This window comes from Podarcis pityusensis (genome assembly GCF_964106645.2).
Source record: "Podarcis pityusensis genome assembly, chromosome: 7".
In the NCBI taxonomy this organism is placed as follows: domain Eukaryota; kingdom Metazoa; phylum Chordata; class Lepidosauria; order Squamata; family Lacertidae; genus Podarcis; species Podarcis pityusensis.
Genome location: NC_138031.1, coordinates 88,724,479 through 88,740,397, shown reverse-complemented (window position 1 = coordinate 88,740,397; position 15,919 = coordinate 88,724,479). Strand labels below are relative to the sequence as shown.

At 41.9% G+C, this 15,919-nt stretch overlaps 1 protein-coding gene and 1 long non-coding RNA gene across 10 annotated transcripts in view; one reads left to right on the top strand and one right to left on the bottom strand.

The window, feature by feature from the left end:
* Nucleotides 1-15,919, top strand: part of RALGAPA2 (Ral GTPase activating protein catalytic subunit alpha 2) — a 203,734-nt gene that overhangs the window by 151,318 nt on the left and 36,497 nt on the right. For 8 of the 9 annotated variants that reach the window (XR_013989159.1, XM_081015117.1, XM_081015123.1 and 5 more), the window contains one exon: nucleotides 3,098-3,225. Coding sequence is in view for 8 of the 9 variants with exons in the window: in XM_081015117.1 (XP_080871243.1) it covers nucleotides 3,098-3,225 (128 nt within the window). In the remaining variant the exon portion in view is untranslated. Of the gene's footprint in view, nucleotides 1-3,097; nucleotides 3,282-3,393; nucleotides 3,470-15,919 lie in introns of those variants that run through there. The other variant, XM_081015122.1, reaches the window with a different exon arrangement.
* Nucleotides 3,628-11,632, bottom strand: LOC308482263. The gene is made up of 3 exons (XR_013989165.1): nucleotides 6,973-11,632; nucleotides 6,431-6,561; nucleotides 3,628-4,580 (listed from the first exon to the last, which is right to left on the bottom strand). It is a non-coding gene; the product is annotated as an uncharacterized lncRNA (long non-coding RNA).

The window sequence follows — 15,919 nt, the reverse complement described above, 5'->3', positions numbered from 1 at the left end:
GATCTGAAAACGGGCAAAGCCCCCGGGCCGGATCTAGTCCCTGCTGAGGCTATTGTTGCGCAACCGAGGTGGTGGGCTGAAATCCTGGCCAAAGTCTTTGATGCAATTAATTCTACGGGGCTTATCCCTAGGTCATGGAAGGAGGCCGTGATCGTGCCAGTCCATAAAAAGGGTCCCCCTGCTGACCCGGAGAACTATCGGAACATCAGCCTTTTGTCTATCATCGGGAAAATCTATGCAAAATTTTTGCTGTCTAAGCTGTCCCATTGGGCAAACGACTCAAATTTGATTGGCCACGAGCAAGCGGGCTTTAGGAACAATTATTCGACCACTGACCATATGGTAATCATGTATCATCTTGCCAGAAAATATTCTGCCCCGAGTCGGGGGCGCCTATGTGTCGCTTTCATAGACCTAAAGGCCGCCTTCGACAGTATCCCAAGAAACTGTCTATGGAAGAAATTAGAGAGATGGGGCATAGATAGAAGGCTGTTATGGCTTATAACCCAATTACACCATGGGTCGTCGGCTAGAGTGAGACTCACACCGGCGGGAAACCTATCCAACAAGGTCCCAATAAATAGAGGTGTGCGCCAAGGCTGCATTTTGGCCCCACTCCTCTTCAACTTGTTTATTAGCGATATGAAGCTCTTTCTGAATGAGTCTCAAGCCAACATTCATGCCCCCCGCCTAGCTGATTTTCGCTGCCCTCTGCTCCTATATGCCGACGATGCAGCGATCCTTTCCTACTCCAGAGTCGGTTTATGCAGAGCTCTAAAGATTTTTGCGGCTTATTGCAAACTCAACCATCTGACAATTAATCATGGGAAATCTAAAGTCCTGGTCTTTACCAGGTCTCGGAAAACTTACAGCTGGAAGTTAGATGGAGTCCAATTAGAACAGGTTTTCAAATTTAAATACCTGGGAGTCTTTTTTCACTACAACCTAAGCTGGAAGCCACAGATACAGTATTTACTAAACAAAGGGAAAACAATACTTTATACTCTACTCCAATTTTTTGCGGCCGACGGAGCCTCCCACATCCCTTCTGCATTGAAGGTGTACCATGCAAAAGTGGTTTCCACCCTCTGTTATGCTGCCCCGCTCTGGGCCCCAGGGTCCAATTTAACATCGTTGGGGACATTGCAGAATCAGTTTCTCCGTCGCCTCCTGAAACTCCCCATGTGTGTGAGCAACGCAGCCATACGTCTGGAGTTAAGGATTGCATCATTGGAGACTGTCATCTGGAAGCGAGTCTTTGGTTATTGGCTGTCCAGCTGGCATAGGCTTCCCGACCATTACCTTTTTCAGTGCCTCTGGCGGGACGACTTTGTCAATCCGTGGGTAGGAAAAATCCATGCCAAACTTCTGAGCATCGGAATTTCCCCAGCGGACTCCTTAAAGATGAACTTACGCTCAGCCAAAAGACTTATTGAGCAAAGATTAGCAGACATTGAAAATCAACACAACCTCGCCGGGGGTGGGGGTGTCTGCTCCCCCAGGTATCACGGAATAACCCCACCACTTGGCCTTCCATCATACATGTCATCTCTTTCATCTGTACCACACCGACTTGCATTTATTCGTGCAAGGTTCAATGTCCTTCCATCGAACCTGCTGAGCCACAGATTTTCCAAGGGTTTGGTGTCTCCGCTATGCGTGTGTGACGGGAAAACTGTTGATTCTCTCCCACATATAATGTTCAACTGTCCCCTACATAGCATAGCCAGGACTAAATTCCTGGGTCCTGCTTTACTGCGCTTGGTTGGCAGGCCTGCTGAGTCACATGCCGCACTACTTTTGCAGGATACAGATCCTTCTGTAACTCTGCAGGTGGCGAGATTCCTGAATGCGGTTATCTCACACACAAAAACCACCAAAAACAACAACATCAAAAACTAATCGGACAGTTTTGAAGAGAGTGCATGTCGGATCTCGTCTTCAGTTTTCCTTTTTCTGGGATCCGTCCCTTGGAGCTCTCCGGGCCCCAAGCTGTTATCTGGCTCTGCTCAATGACCCACCCCTGCATCATGGTGTTCACCTTCTGGTGCCGAATATATCGGTCTTTATGCCTCTGTGCTTTTATGTTTGTACATACTTTATGGGCTAATAGCCGTAAATAAATAAATAAATAAAATAATAAAAACAAGTTGAATGAATACAACTTAAAAACAAAATTAAAATACAACATTAAAATATTGAAATATTAAAATGTAGCCTCATCACAGGAGGAGAAAGGAAAAGAAAAAAGAAAGAGAGGGAGGGAATCAACTGACTCCAAGCCAAAGGCCAGGCGGAACAACTCTGTCTTACAGGCCCTGCGGAAAGAGATCAGATCCTGCAGGGCCCTGGTCTCATGAGGCAGAGCGTTCCACCAGGCTGGAGCCAGAGTTGAAAAGGCCCTGGCTCTGGTTGAAGCCAATCTAACTTCCTTAAGGCCCGGGACCACTAGGGTATTGCTATTTATGGACCTTGAGGCTCTCCGTGGAGCATACCGGGAGAGGCGGTCCCGTAGGTACAACAAAATACATATCAAACAAAAATATGAAAAAAGCCTTACACATGAAATGAGTCTGAAAACATTCTTCCATTATTTATACTTTACACCAATGCACTTTTCAAGAGCATTTGTTGCACATGACGTTTCATTTTATATCAAAGTGTAAGTGTGGCCAGTTGCAGTCCTTGGTTTGACACTAGTTGTTTTGGAGATACCACAAATAGGCAGCTTAAACTGAGTAGTTATTGGGAGGGAGCTATTGGACATTTTTTTAAGTGTTTTAAACTTCTGGTGTGGATGTGGATGTGTGTACACATACATTTATCTGTATTCAAGTTGAGGAAACATCCAAACCCAGACACTTGTACCCAAAAGATAATACATAAACATTTTAATTGAATACTTTACACATTTGCTGATAAAAAGTACTATGTTACATTGTCTCCAGGGTTAGTCTTACTCAGAGTAGATCCATTGAAATGAATGGAAACAACTAACTTAAATTCATTAATTTCAGTAATTCTACTCTGACTTCCCTTAGCCTTTCATCCAGTGATAGATACTGATTTAATGATACAATGCATTTTATTTTGACAGGTACCATTTTTTGGTCCTTTGTTTGATGGGGCAATTGTGACTGCAAAACTGCTACCAAATCTTATCCGTGCCTCGTGCATCAATGCCAGCAGAGCTGTGAAGTCCCTTAAAACTCTGTATCAGAGCTTGTATCCTTTTCTTTGTTTCTAGTTCAGGACTGGGAATTACACCTGTTCACTTTGAGGTAAGTTTTCTACAAGAATATTTGGTTTTGTGAAAGACTCTGCTGAAACCATTAAGTCTTTATCATCAATAGCTACTTGCCATGGCGAGCATCCTCTGAATATCACTTGCAGGGAATCTGCATAGCACTCTGAATATTACTTGGGGAGAGGGCTGTCGCTTCCCATAGCATCTGGTCGACTCTTGTGAATACAGGAGGCTGGAAGACATGAGCCTTTGACATGATACAACAGGATTTTTCTTACGTTTAGCAAAGGCAACATTTTTAGAATTATTCATGTTTGATTTTTGAACTAATCTGATGAATAAAGAATGTAAAGATGCATTTCCCTTTGCAACATTTCCAGTATCAGCCCCTGTGGAGAGCAGAGCCTCCTTCCGGAAACTTGGCAGGGCTGTGGGGGGGGGGCAGGGCAGGGCACCACCACCCTCACTGCCACCCCAACCCTTTCCAGTCAGGAGAGCAGCTTCTGGATCTTTCCTTCTAAATTGGGAATGCAGCGTGGATATTGGCATTTGTATATTAGAGAGAGAGACAACTTTCAGACTTCTCAGAACATCAATGCAGATTTCATTTTATGGTAGAGGCTATTTTGCTAAAAGTGACCAGAATAATTTCAATCGCTGCGGTTGGTAGAATTGTAACTGAGCCAATTTAAGCCTTTGATCTTCCAAGCCCACAAAAGATACCGTACAATCACTAAATTGGCAATAAAATATTTTTTTCCGTTTTACCATATGTCTGTTTCAGCAGCGATATCGTAAAAGTCCATTTTTGTAAGGTCACAAATTTAAGCCGCACTTTAACTTTTTACAGTCGGAATTTGGAAAAAAAGTGCTGCTTATATTTGGGCCAATACAGTATATATCATTTGGCAAGGCACACTGATTTTAGAAGCTTTCTTCTTAGCCTGCTTGACTCACCTAGGCCTATTTACAAAATAGCTAAAATAGACCTGCACAACATGCAGCCTGTTGCACAGCCCCTAAGTCACGTATTGTGGCCTGAATGATGCTTGATAACCTGTCTGCTTTTGCAGTCCCAGCTAGGCAGCAAAACCAGGTGATTATCAACCTCCTAATAACCTGTCGTACATGGCTGGTGAGCTAGGTTTAGATCACAAATTTCTAATATCCAGTTGAATTTGAAGTCCTCCTTGACACTATTTGTACTTGAACTATCTATGGCCGCTGGCTACTGCTTGGGTGAGTTTCTGTTATTGCAGCCTGGAGATATAGACAAAGTTAATGGACTACTGCAGCAGTCTTCTGGATTCTTTCCCATCGTGGATGGTGGCAGCTTGAAAGAGAGAGCGGGGAGGGGAGAATCAAGCACTGCCATCAGATCCATTAGAAATTACTCACTGAAGGAGAGAATGGGCTTCTGATGTTCTCAGAAGGCTGTGGACAGGACTATCTTGAAGTTTCCTTTACTTGAACTGTCTGATCTGGGCAGTTACCAGTCTGCACCTAGCTAAACAAGGTATCTGAAGAGGGGTGGGGCTGGCTGTTCAGCTCCAGTTATTCCTAGATGAAACTGACATGGGTGCCACATAATCAGTCTGGTACAGATATAGGTAGGGATGCAGGTGGCACTGTGGCCTAAATGGAAGGTCAGCGGCTTGAATCCCTGTAACGGGGTGAGTTTCCATTGCTCTGTCCCAGCTCCTGCCAACCTAGCAGTTCAAATGCATACCAGCACAAGTAGATAAACAGGTATCGCTGCACCAGAAAGGTAAACAGCATTTCTGTGCGCTCTGGCTTCCGTCACAATGTTCCGTTACGCCATAAGTGGTTTAGGCATGCTGGCCACATGACCCAGAAAGCTGTCTGTGGACTAACGGTGGCTCCCTCAGCCTGAAAGCGAGATGAGTGCCACAACCTCATAGTTGCCTTTGACTGGACTTAACCATCCAGGGGTCCTTTACTGTTGTGTGTTTTTTTTTACCTAGGTAGGGAATAGATTTTGCTTGGTTGTTTTAGTGGCAGTAGAGGACTTTTAACATTTCAGCAGTGCACTGTGCAACGCTAAAACCCCTGCCGCCACCGCCTCTCACTTACCAATCCTCATTTTTGCAGCACCCCCTACAGTGCCTTCTCAACTCATTGCCCATTGTGGGTGAAGCGGGTGTGCTCCCCTAAATCTGCTTCTTAGTGGGCAATATTTTAAGGTTTATTTTAATTTATTCATTCAAGTTTCTGAAAGCCTTGGGGTTCCCTCCTCAATCATACTGATTTCTTCCTCTTATTTCTCAGTGTCCCCATTTTAACTACAATCCTGTTTACACTCACCACCTGAGTTTGGTTTTTTGAATATGTGATAGGTGAAAGTATTATAAATAACAAAGGGAGAAGCAGTAATCGTATTTAAAATGGCACTGAAATATTATTTTGTTCATTATGAAAGAAAACATTACATGGGCCAGTTGGTTTCCTTGAGCATTTCCAATTCTTCCATACTCGAAATAAATAGATGAGCTTGAGACACCTTTGTATGCCTAGATTCTTATTGATTGAGAGATTCTGAAACATGAATTATACAATACATTGTTGAGCTACATTTTTTGTTTTTTGTTATTGATGCCTCAGGATCTCTTTTGAGAAAAAAGCATCCAATCGTATGGTGCCACTTGCGGAGCTGCTTTTGCTTTGCTAACATAAGAGAAGCGGAGACAGTTTTCACTGAAAAAATGTTGCAGAGTGTTGAGGGACTCTCCACAGCAACATGGAAGGTGGCATGGAATTAGAGCTGTAGGGGAAAGAGAAAACTGGTGAAAATTGCCTCCCCTTCTCTTCCGTTTCCAGATTTTTCCACTGGATCAAAAACTGTTCCATAACCGGAACATCAGCATTGGATTTCACCCTTATACTTTCATGTAATTTTGTCTTGAATATATATATAAAAAATTGCAATCACTTTTTCCCATTCAGTTTATGGGACATGGCATTTTTCCCTTCCAAGATTATCAGTTCTGCCGTCATTGGGGGAGTATAATTTGCCTTCTGTAGTTTTCAGTCAGTTGTTGTCAGAAACTATGCATATTGGAAATAAAATATGACTCAGAATTGTTTGTAACAATCTCACCGATCTCTGTAGTGTCCTGATGAACATTATAGTAGGTCTAATTGGTGGCATAAAGGAATACTGACCTTCATTTTGAAGTGCAGTTTCCCTGCTGGAGTAGATCAATAGCTGAGCTGTCTGTCACTGCTGCTCGCCTTCCGTTCTCACAGCGAGAACATTCTCCAGGCAGCAATCAATAGCTGTAATCTGTTCCAGCCTGTAATGACATGTGAAGCTTTTAGGGTGGTATTAACATTGGATTTTTCTGTGTATGTCCTGTAGATTTGCCAAGAATTATTACATTTCATAGAAGGCCTTAGTATACCCCTGCAATAGGTAGGCAATTAAATCCTCTGTAAATTATCTGCACTTGTTTTAGGTACTGTTCCTGTTTAGACCTTGAAATCTCAGATGAACTTCTAAGTCAGGCTTAAAACATTCACTCTTGTGTGTTTGCTTCTCATAATCTTTACTGTGAATTTTAAAAATCCCTCTCACAATAATTAGCAGCCCCCTCATTTAAAGAGAACTGATGAACAAAAAAATATGGAGGAAAGCCACCCAATAGGTTCAACTGTATTAGTAGACTCTTAGAAGTGCTGTTTTGTTCATGTATATATATACATACCTTGTGATCCATGAAAGAAACTTCAGTTTCATACAAGTAATTCTCCTGCCATATCAATCTCTTTTCTTGAAACTCCTCTGCAATCCAGACACCCTTTGTGCTGGACTTGGGGTGGAAGGAGTGTGTGGATTGGGCAGAGGTATCCTCCATCTGCAGTGTTGAATGTGCAGGTGGGTGGAGTGCTTCCTTGGGGTACCTGCTAGCAGAAGCCCACCAAAAGCCCTGAAACAGACAGAGGCAGATTGAGGGAATCACAACTGGTTTGGTTGCACTGGGCATGGAGCCTCAGGAGGCACCCCAACTGTGATGTAAAATGAAAGGTGGGGGGCACCAAATTTTGGCATTGCGCAGGGCATCACTGAAATTTGAGACTTCAATGAAACAGGGCAGAGAGGGGCTGAGCCAGCTATGATCCCGCAAAGCCAGAGTAAAGCAATATATGATTAAGTGTAAGATATTTATTTCATAAATTGCTGCAGATTGCCTCCTGATCTGGACTGGGAACCTGTCATGGGAATTAGAGGGCTTTAACCCTTTTCTTCCAGTGTAATCCAGGCCTGGATTGTGGCTTCACTCCTGCAGTCTGCATTAGGAAAAGTATCGGGAACATTTTACCCTTCCAAAATGCAAATGCCAGGGTGGGTGGATCCAGATTGGGACTACAGTGGGAGGCAAAGGATTAAAGCAGAGATGGGGAACCTCAAGCCCCAGAGGTGCAGCCCTCCAAGCCTCTCTGTCAGACCTTTGGGAGGCTACTCAAGCCCCAGCCCCTCCCCAGCCACACCTGTTACTGGCCCTGCTCTGCATCCTCTTTTGAGAGTTTTTGCCTAGCTGGAATGTGTCGCTGAACTCTGATAATGCCTCTTGCTTGCCTGAATGGAGGCTAGGCAGGCAGAACATGCTGAGCTGATCCAGCAAATCAGGCAAGCTTCTGAATTTGTTCTCAGAGCTTTTGGATACCCTGATGTTCTGCACGGTCAGTTCTGTCTCCAGTGAACTCCAGTTCTTAGTCTGGCCACTACAATTCTACTGGCCTATGCTGGGGTCACACAACTGTAAAGTTCCACCGGCATACTTATCCAAACAAAGCAAGTGAGGTTTCAAGCTGACGGGTTGTCAAACTGAGGGTAGTCCTCTAAGAATTAGAGAAGAAAATCTTCATGGATGCTAGCCAGTCTTCAAGTGGTCCAGGGCACATGGTTTCTAGAGAAGTCTGAACTATCAAACCAAATTAGCAGAATAAAATGTCTGTTCCATTTATTTAAATATGTACATTAATCTAACATAATACTGAGATAAAACCACAAATGTTTATTTTACAAGGAGAAAATACTTGCAGGCATTTTGCTCGGGAGCTTAATTATGAATAAATAGTAATTAGCCCTTTTCTATTCAATAATTTCTTCAGTTCCTTCTCTTCAACTTTCTAGGTGCCCTGGCACTTACAAGCCTCACCAAACTATGGTTATCATTGAGCTGTCTCTCCTTCCATTTAGATTACCAGAAAGAATGTTTCAGCATAAGATATACCCTCCTGTTGAGAGCATATTAATTAGGGTTTTGCTAGCTGTTCTCCTTTTCTGACTTTTTAAATCAAAACGTATTTCTACAAAAAACTCTAAACTGAGTAAATGTTCACCGTTTTCTGTCATCTGCTGCTGTTTCAATGCCATTTTGTTTCATTTTTAGGCTGTCTTCTTTTTAGGTATAGTTTCACTTACTATTCTGCTCTGTCAATAATCACACGCTAAACAGGATGTAGTCAGGACACTTAGCATGCAGCTGATTTGGCTATGTGATTACATCATTAATAGCAAAATAAGCTAATTCATAATGTGGGAATTTCCTGAATTAATGAAAAATCCCCAAAGTGAAATATATTTTTCAGTGTGAGAAATATTTGTGAAAGTGCTCTACTGCAGCTCAGCTGAAACACATATACTGTAGCCCAAACCTGCACCAGTACTTGTTAATGTAAGAGTTATTATAAGAACAATTAAATGTGAATTCTCAAAGCTTAAGTGAAGAAACAAACTTTTAAAAACAACAATATTTTTGTGTTCTTTGCTAATATACTTACTGCATATTTCCTTATACTGCATAGTGTCCATATTTATTTTCATTCTGGTTCAAAAGTGACCACCCACTGACCAATTTACTGTTCAATTAAACTATCAAATGAGAAAATGAGTGCACAGTTTGAGAAATATTGTTTGGGTTGAGCGTATAATTTTTCCATACTAAACTAGCATCAGCTTGTGTTGAAATGAGGTTGCTTGTATAGTATGCATTCTTGCTACTGTATTCTTTATATCAGCAATCTTCTTTTGCCTACTTGGGAGTAAAGGCAATGAAGATTTCTCAGGTTTTATAATAATGAAGTTTTTCATTCCTTCAAAACATTGAGTTTCAGTGAAAGCATAGTAAACATAATAAAAAGCATACAAAGATCTTGTCAGGTAAAATATCTTCACATTTTGTCAAAAACCAAAGTCCAGATTATGCATGTTTAGGATAGAATGAAATTCATGTAAAATGTTTGACTTTTTAACCCTTTTCAGCATATATGGCATTGTTGATGCTACTGCTAAATGACTAATCATTCTAATCCTGTTGTGTTAAAATGCAGTCAATTGTGAAAAATTGCAATGCATTTAAAACATTATTTACTTCTATATGCATTAGTCCTTTCATTGTCATGTTATGAGTTTTGTTTGCTTTTTGCATTAAAATGTTTACTTGATCTAGCTTGAGTAATTATAACTGTGATGTTGAAACAAGCAAGACATGCATCTGCTTCAATCTAAGCCTTGGCTGAGGCTTTACTGACTCAGGAATGTACCATTTTATTTTATTTTATTTTATTTTATTTGGAAAATGAAAGAAGTTAAGGTTAATATGCTTTCAATAGGATGACAGGAACAAATCCTGAGCTTCTTGAACAATATTTATCAGTTTCTTAGTTGTGTGAACTAATGCTTAACTCAGATTCAGTATTTATGATTTCAGGAAGAAAAATCCCAAATGTTGGGCTTCATGAACTGCCTAATATAAAGTGTTTTTTAATGTCCCCCCCCCACTCCTTTGAGGCTTGCACTGGGGTTTAGCTCACACATTCTCATTAACATTCTAGCTCTGTATTGCCATTGCTTCTTCCTAGCTTACCAGCTGTTCCTGCTGCTAGTTACAATGTCTGATGTGTTCAGATCACTGGGTTCCTGTACTCACCACAGAGAAGAGACAGTCTTTCCATTGGGGATATCCACGTGTCTGCCTGTCAGCAATGGCACCGAATAAAGTAATAGGTCCTCGCATGGCATATGGTGTCTGGGTTCATACAAGATGCAAAACTATTCTGCCGCTAATGCACAATGACTCATAGCATTGCTAATTTTTCTAACAAAAGCGCACTTCCACACCCACACTTTTAACCCCTCAGGCTAAAAAGCTTCTGCTTTAATCACAAATCTTTGCAAATGTAAAGAGTGAACTTCTTGGCCAAATGTGAAAGATTTGACTGTACATCTGATTAAGTGAAAAGTGACAAATTTACTCAAAAGGAAAGTGTAATTTTTAAAAAAATCTAAATCACACAGTTATATTAGAGATTTACATATAGTTGACTAGCATTGTTCCATTGTGAGTAGCAGAAGTGGATTTATGTCATTATAATACTTTGGAAACCACTTTCCCACAAACTATCTTTAATAAGAGTGAGTTTTGGCAAATGAAGTTTTCAGCTGGGCATGTGTGCTTATACCCAACCACCTTTTTACCTGGGCAGTCTTTACTGCAGTAGCACAAACTCTTGGTGTCACTGCAGCTAACAAGACATCCAGACCATGGGGAGGAGGTCATAGAGGCATAATCGTCCACTTGCCAGGAAAGCAGGTCCACCCACATATACAAGCTTGGCAAGTGCCTGGGGTGCCAAAATTCCAGAAGTGCCTCAGCTATGTAAATGCACTGAGGAGGGAAAAGTTGCTGCCTATTCTTTTGAAGGAGATAATGTAGAGCTATATTATCAGTTTTGCTCATACTAGAACCATTGAAATTAATGGGCATGCTTATATTAGGCTTGTTTGTTTTAATGAGTGTACTCTGATTTTTAAAAAATTGAATACCACCCCTTGACTTTACATGAATGGTAAGAAGTTGTGCAAATACGTCACTTTCCCCCCAGAGGTTGGGATGGACTATTTATTCTTAATTATGTTTTGTGTTGCCTGTTGTTCTTTGTTTTACCATGCTTGACATATTACAATGATTATTCAACCCATCTTATAGGTATCTCTAATTGTGATTGATGTGTAATCATTCATTTTATTGAGCTCATTAAGGACTGCAAACCTCTGTACAACTTACAGTAATTAGAACCCAGATAGCCATTCCATCTGTTCCACAAGCACTGTTTAATTAATGAACTCTTAATGTGTTCTTTGCCCTATAAAAGACATGTAGTAATTTTCCAATTGTTGAATAGGACTTCAATGCCAACAATTTGTACAAGTTTAAAACAATTTTTTGGTATTAATATTCTCTCTCACCTCCTGCTCCCCCTTCCACACACAAAGCAATGTTGTTGAAGCAAAGAACATCGCATATTCACTGTAGTTATAATGTGGATCTGCCAGTTACACCATGTACATTTTTTAAAAAATACTGTCAATACTGATAAAGGAGACTTGACAACATCACTAAAATTTAAAATATTTCCTTATCCAGGTATTATTCTAGTATGAGATTATTGTCAGAAGGTGGCTCTGGTTCCTACTAGGATTGGAGAATTGGTTATTTTCAAATCTACATTATTGGTATTTCCCCCCCTGTATATACAGTACAATCAAATCTTATGCAAGGCTTCAGTTCCAAGGGTTCTGCATATACACAAAGAATTGTGCATACCAAAACCCGGGGGGGGGGGGGGGAGAGAATCCTCAGTCCTCCCAGAACCTCCCCAAGCAGGCTTTCCCCCACCAAGCAAGTGCTTTTCATCTCAAGACATTTCTAGGGCAGCGATTGTGCATGACTTTCCTACAAAGAAAGTTTCTTCCCTGCCCAAAAATAGCCAAATAGAAGAATTGCCAATTCAGCATAACAGTCAAAAATAAATAAATTTCCATATCAATTCAATTCCATTGAGATTAGATTGTGTATGTTACTTACCCATAAACACTTGCATTCAAAGCAACCCACAATATGAGGGAGGAAAAAAACAAAAAACATAGCAAATTAATAAACATACAAATTGTGTCAATATAGCAGTACAAAATTTCAGTATGACAGTATAATAAAAGATAAAAAAACATAAAAACAGCAATAACAAATTTTAACAATGCCCCAAATATAAATACAGATATGTTGTGATTATGGCCATCACAAATTTACACAGGAGTTTAAAAATTAACTGTTTATGCATAGAAGCTTGGCCAGCCTTCTCCAGCATGGTGCCCTCCAGCCGTTGTTGGGCTCCACCAGAGAAAGTGAAGTTAGGATGGATTCTAAGACCCCTCAACTTGGTCATGTAACCTGGCATAAATGAAGCCAGCAAGAAGGGTAGTGTAACTCAAACAAACACTATTTTAAAGGATTGTTTTCCCTCTGCTGGACTTGGGATGACTCAGTCAGCAGTCACCCGATATTTAGCCTTTGGCCCAGTTGGGGCATATTGAGACAGTTTGTCATACGCCTGCCTTGATCTCCTCCCTTGTGACTGTCCCCGAAAAGTTTGGGGGGTGACAACAAGGGAACATGCCTTTTCTGTGGTGGCTCCGAGTGTGGAATGCTCTTCCCAGAGAGACTCGCCTGGCACCTCCATTACATGTCTTTAGGTACCAGGCAAAAACATTCTTCCTTACCTAGGCCTATGGCTCTTAAATAATCTATGGCCTGTGATATTTTGACAACGAGTACACAACAACAACAACAGCCTCACTGCTAAACAGAGTTTGGCTCTGTTGGTAACTTTATGCTGGCTAAATTTACACCAGCATGCTTACTCTGGCTTCAGTCATAGGATTGCTTCCTCAATGTACTTTCTAGTCCTGTTGTTGAATCTGTATTTGAACAATGGGGTTAATTGAACATAGAATTTTCATTTTGAGAAGTTTTCCTTTTTTAGATATAGCTCTTTGAAACTATTGGTGTTTGATATGTGGTTTTAAATGAAGACTTTAGCCCAGTCTTCTTCAGCATTTTAAGACCCACAACACACTTTTATAATGTACTTTCCTGGCAGTAAGACCAGGGGTATAGTGTGGGGCTGCCAGAGGGGCCGTGGTCCCGGGCTTGGGCTTTTGAGGGGGCGCAAAGCAGGCGCCCCCATGCAAGTGCTCCCCATTGCGGCCCCACCAGTGCTCCTCTCACAGGTGTCGGAGAACAAGAGAGAGAGAAGCAGAAAGGGAAACGCTGAGAGAGAAAGGAACTGCTTCCATGGGGAAGGTTATTCGGTGGGAGAAGGGCAGCGAGAGCCTCTCCAGCACAGGCGAAAGAGCAACCTCCTCCCGCGTTCAGGAAGGGAAAGAGGCAGGGAAATCAGGGTTATGCAGATGTCAGGTAGAATCATCCCTCATGGATGTGGCACATTGCAAGGCTTTTTCCTTGCTGCAATGATCATTTGTCCCCTATGTGTATGTGTTTTGCTTGGCGCCAGCACAGCACTCCTCTCCCAGGCACCGGAAGGCAGGCTCCTTCACCTTCTCGCTGCGTCTTGGATCTTGAAAATAGCAGCACAGCCTGAGTCTGCCATTTGTCCGCAAGAGTAAGAGGCAAACCATTCTGTGATTCAGTGGGCTGCCATTCCCCCCCCCCAAGAAAAAGGAAAAATCTAACCCTGCTTTGGATCCAGAGTCCACACCATCCCCACCTACTGTCTCCATGCCTCCTTACCAGCATTCCTCACCACACTTTTGTCTCTGTCGAGCATTAATGCGCTTTCCCACCAATAAGATCTTAAATGTAATAATTATATAATAATTTTTAAATTTATATCCTGCCCATCTGGCTGAGTTTGTAGGGTTGGGTGCATCCAGCACCTATGATATAGACGTGCTAATTAGCATTGATAACATTAAAGGTAAAGGGTAAAGGGACCCGACCGATAGGTCCAGTCGTGACCGACTCTGGGGTTGCGGTGCTCATCTCACTTTATTGGCCGAGGGAGCCGGCATACAACTTCCGGGTCATGTGGCCAGCATGATTAAGCCGCTTCTGGCAAACCAGAGCTGTACACGGAAACGCCGTTTACCTTCCCGCCACAGCGGTACCTGTTTATCTACTCGTACTGGGCTGCTTTCGAACTTCTAGGTTGGCAGGAGCAGGGACTGAACAACGGGAGCTCACCCCGTCGCGGGGATTCAAACCACCGGCCTTTCAATTGGCAATCCCTAGGCTCAGTGGTTTAGACCATAGTACCACCCGCGTCCCATGACAACATTAGGCACGCATAAAACAAGAGGGGAAAGCTTTCTTCTGACCCCTTGATTCCTTGAATTGGGGGCCCTGCATAAGAAACAGTGCAGCTTCAAACATTATATATAACCAGCAACTATATTGGTGTAATTTTTTTATTATGAAAACTGAAATTTCTGACACTGTATTTTTAGTTTAAAATGATTGCCAATTTGTTTGAGTAGTTGAAAGACTGCAGCACCATCTCTCTGCATGGCGTTTATTTTATTGTTGGCAAAGATGTCCTTCTGCTGTGCATTCTCATTTGTGTCGGAAATGGAATTCAGTTCAGTTCATGAATAGATTGTCAAAAAGATTAAAGTGTATGCTGTGCCATTTTTTACAGAAGAGTGCCTTTGATGTGCTAATGTTCATTTTCACTCCTTTCATTCAAAAGTGCTGGTCATTGTTTTGCTCTGAAGATTGTCTGCTTCATATATGCACATTCTACTAGCTCTGTAGTCAAATCTTGCTTCAGCTTGAAGGAATATAAACAAGTGGTCATAGTTAATCGTAAAATATGGTGGCATCAAATAATCGTCAAACCAAGAAGATGCCTATCAAAGAACACCTGGAACTTTTGTTAAATTAAACGTTGGGAGCAACGTTGAGGCTTAATACTGTAGCAGAGCATGGAAGTATCTGTGGTTTCCCCCAGTTCTGTGTATTGCCTCATTCAATACATTGTTACAGCTGTGTCCATTATAAAAATGTCCAAGGAATCGTAAAATGCTATAATTTACAAAAGGGACGGTCAATGTGGTGCCTTCCAGGTGAACAGTGCAAGTATCTCTAACCTTTTCAGACCGAAACATGTTTTAGGGGACTCATTTCTTAATATTTTATCATGGATTTGCATGGTGGCAGTGGTCCTGTTGTGACCCACCTGGAATTAGGCAGTAACCCATCAGCTGAAGCCCAGTGCTGTAGTAGATGCTATACACAATGCCTGTTCCTTTAGTTATGAAAAGTCACAGTGTGGTGCACAGGTTAGATGAAAGATTGTCAATCTTTTCACGTCCTTGAGCATATTTGTTGCCTAATCGTTTACTTACATCAGTAGCTGGCAGAATAACAACAACAACAGCATTTTATTATTTGTACCTCACCCATCTAGCTGGGTTTCCCCAGCCACTCTGGGCAGCTTCCAAAAAAGATTAAAAATACATTGAAATGTCACATGTTAAAAACTTCCCTAAATAGGGCTGCCTTCAGATGTCTTCTAAATGTCAGGTAGTTGTTTATCTCTCTGACATCTGATGGGAAGGCGTTCCACAGGACGGGCGCCACTACCGAGAAGGCCTTCTGCCTGGTTCCCTGTAGCTTTGCTTCTTGCACTGAGGGAACTGCCAGAAGGCCCTCGGAGCTGGACCTCAGTGTCTGGGCAGAACGATGGGGGTGGAGATGCTCCTTCAGGTATACTGGGCCGAGGCCATTTAGGGCTTTCAAGGTCAGCACCAACACTTTGAATGGTGCTCGGAAACATACTGGGAGCCAA